The 1,593-nt window shown below is 32.3% G+C and overlaps 1 protein-coding gene across 1 annotated transcript; it reads right to left on the bottom strand.

Annotated features, from left to right (window-relative positions):
• Positions 246-1,593, bottom strand: LOC104790850 (ubiquitin carboxyl-terminal hydrolase 12-like; the record flags this gene model as incomplete). Its single annotated transcript, XM_019246324.1, has 4 exons — positions 246-363; positions 443-608; positions 1,188-1,336; positions 1,433-1,593. Coding segments are annotated over 3 exons (468 nt in total), but the record flags the coding sequence as incomplete, so codon positions are not given.

Here is a 1,593-nt window from a genome sequence, read left to right as displayed (position 1 = left end):
CACAACCGGGAAAAAAAAAACAGACTAAAATGTGTATATCTTTTCTCTTTTTCGTTAGTCATATTATCATTACAAAAATTTTAAAAATCATAATGTATGTCTATCACCAAGGATAACCACCCAATGTGGAAATGAGTTTCAAAACTCTTTATTATTTTGGACACACATGGAGTATAAACAAAAGAGTACTTTTTTTATTTTGGTAAAAAGAAGAGTAGATTGTGGGGAAAGATTTCTAGAAACCTTTCTTATTTTGGACATAAAAACAAAAGAGTGGTAGCTACGGGTCTCGCATCACATGGCTCCGGCGATCCACTAATGATAAAACGTCTCGAGCAGGTTCAAGAGATCTCCGGTTTGAGCCTTCCACGAAAGACATTGTTAAGAAAATACACAAAACTAAAAAAGCGAAAGAGGTTAGATAAGTTGTTTTTGGGCGCACCATAGATCCTAGTTAATCGGAGTGTGTTTAGAGAAGGCTGTGATCTCGACTTGAACTTGAAGCATATCGCTCACAACGAATCCTTTGGATTTATCTTGAAGATCTGCAAGAGTTATGAACTCCTGGAAACCCCATCCATTTTCTGCTGCATTGGGCCATCCCTCAACTTAACATAAGAAAAAAAAAAAAGCAACACAATTAAAATTAAAATTATAATAACTATTAGTTTCATAATAACAAAGATAAATATGTTTTAAAGATCCAGTTTGCAGGACCCGAAACGAAACTATGCGAACTCAATGATTATAGGAAATAAATTACAAAAAAAATCTTAAAAATTAATATTTGCAATGATAATTATTGAATATATACCTTTCATAATGACTATTTCTTTGATATAACTTTGTAATAATATATTTTGTGAAATATTAAATAAATGTATCAGTTTTCGTTTATTTTATCTCTTAATGGGGGGGGGGGGGTTGAACATGATAATTTGAATGAATTGAAGTTTCCATATAATTCTAGTGTTATTCAAGTTTGTATTTTATAGTATCTATTAAATTCTACTGTTACTCAATTGATTGATTAATAAATTCTAGTGTAGAATAAAAATTTAGGTAGAAGTATGATTAATTAAACTCTTTAAAAACACTTGAAAATCATTTTCCATTCTCGGATATATCACATTATACTTGTTGTCACAATAGCATGAAAGAACATATTAAGAGAACCATGCACTCACCTTGCTTCACCACATTGCGGGATGTGATTTGGTTTAGAACTCGTAGCGTGGCTTTAACGTAATTGATTTCGTTGTTCTCACTCAACAGGAAGAGTGACAAGTAGTTATCCTTTCCAACACCATATCCATTTGGATACACTTTCAAAACCCTAATAATTAATCATTAAACCCATCAAATCAACAAACATTTAGCTAATATATCAATCAGAGAGTGTGTACGTGTAAAGAGAGAAAGAGAGAGTCACCAGTTTCTGTTTCCAGAAGAAAACGTATTGGATGTGTAAGAGTAATTATAGAGGGTAGAGAAATTGGTGAGGTTCCAAGTGAAAATGGGGTTGGTGACGTTTTCATCATAAGAGAAAACTTCCCTCTGGTAACTTTGATCAACGAAGATATCTATTCCAAA

This window comes from Camelina sativa, chromosome 6 (assembly GCF_000633955.1).
Source record: "Camelina sativa cultivar DH55 chromosome 6, Cs, whole genome shotgun sequence".
Taxonomy (NCBI): domain Eukaryota; kingdom Viridiplantae; phylum Streptophyta; class Magnoliopsida; order Brassicales; family Brassicaceae; genus Camelina; species Camelina sativa.
This window is presented reverse-complemented; position numbering and strand designations above follow the sequence as displayed.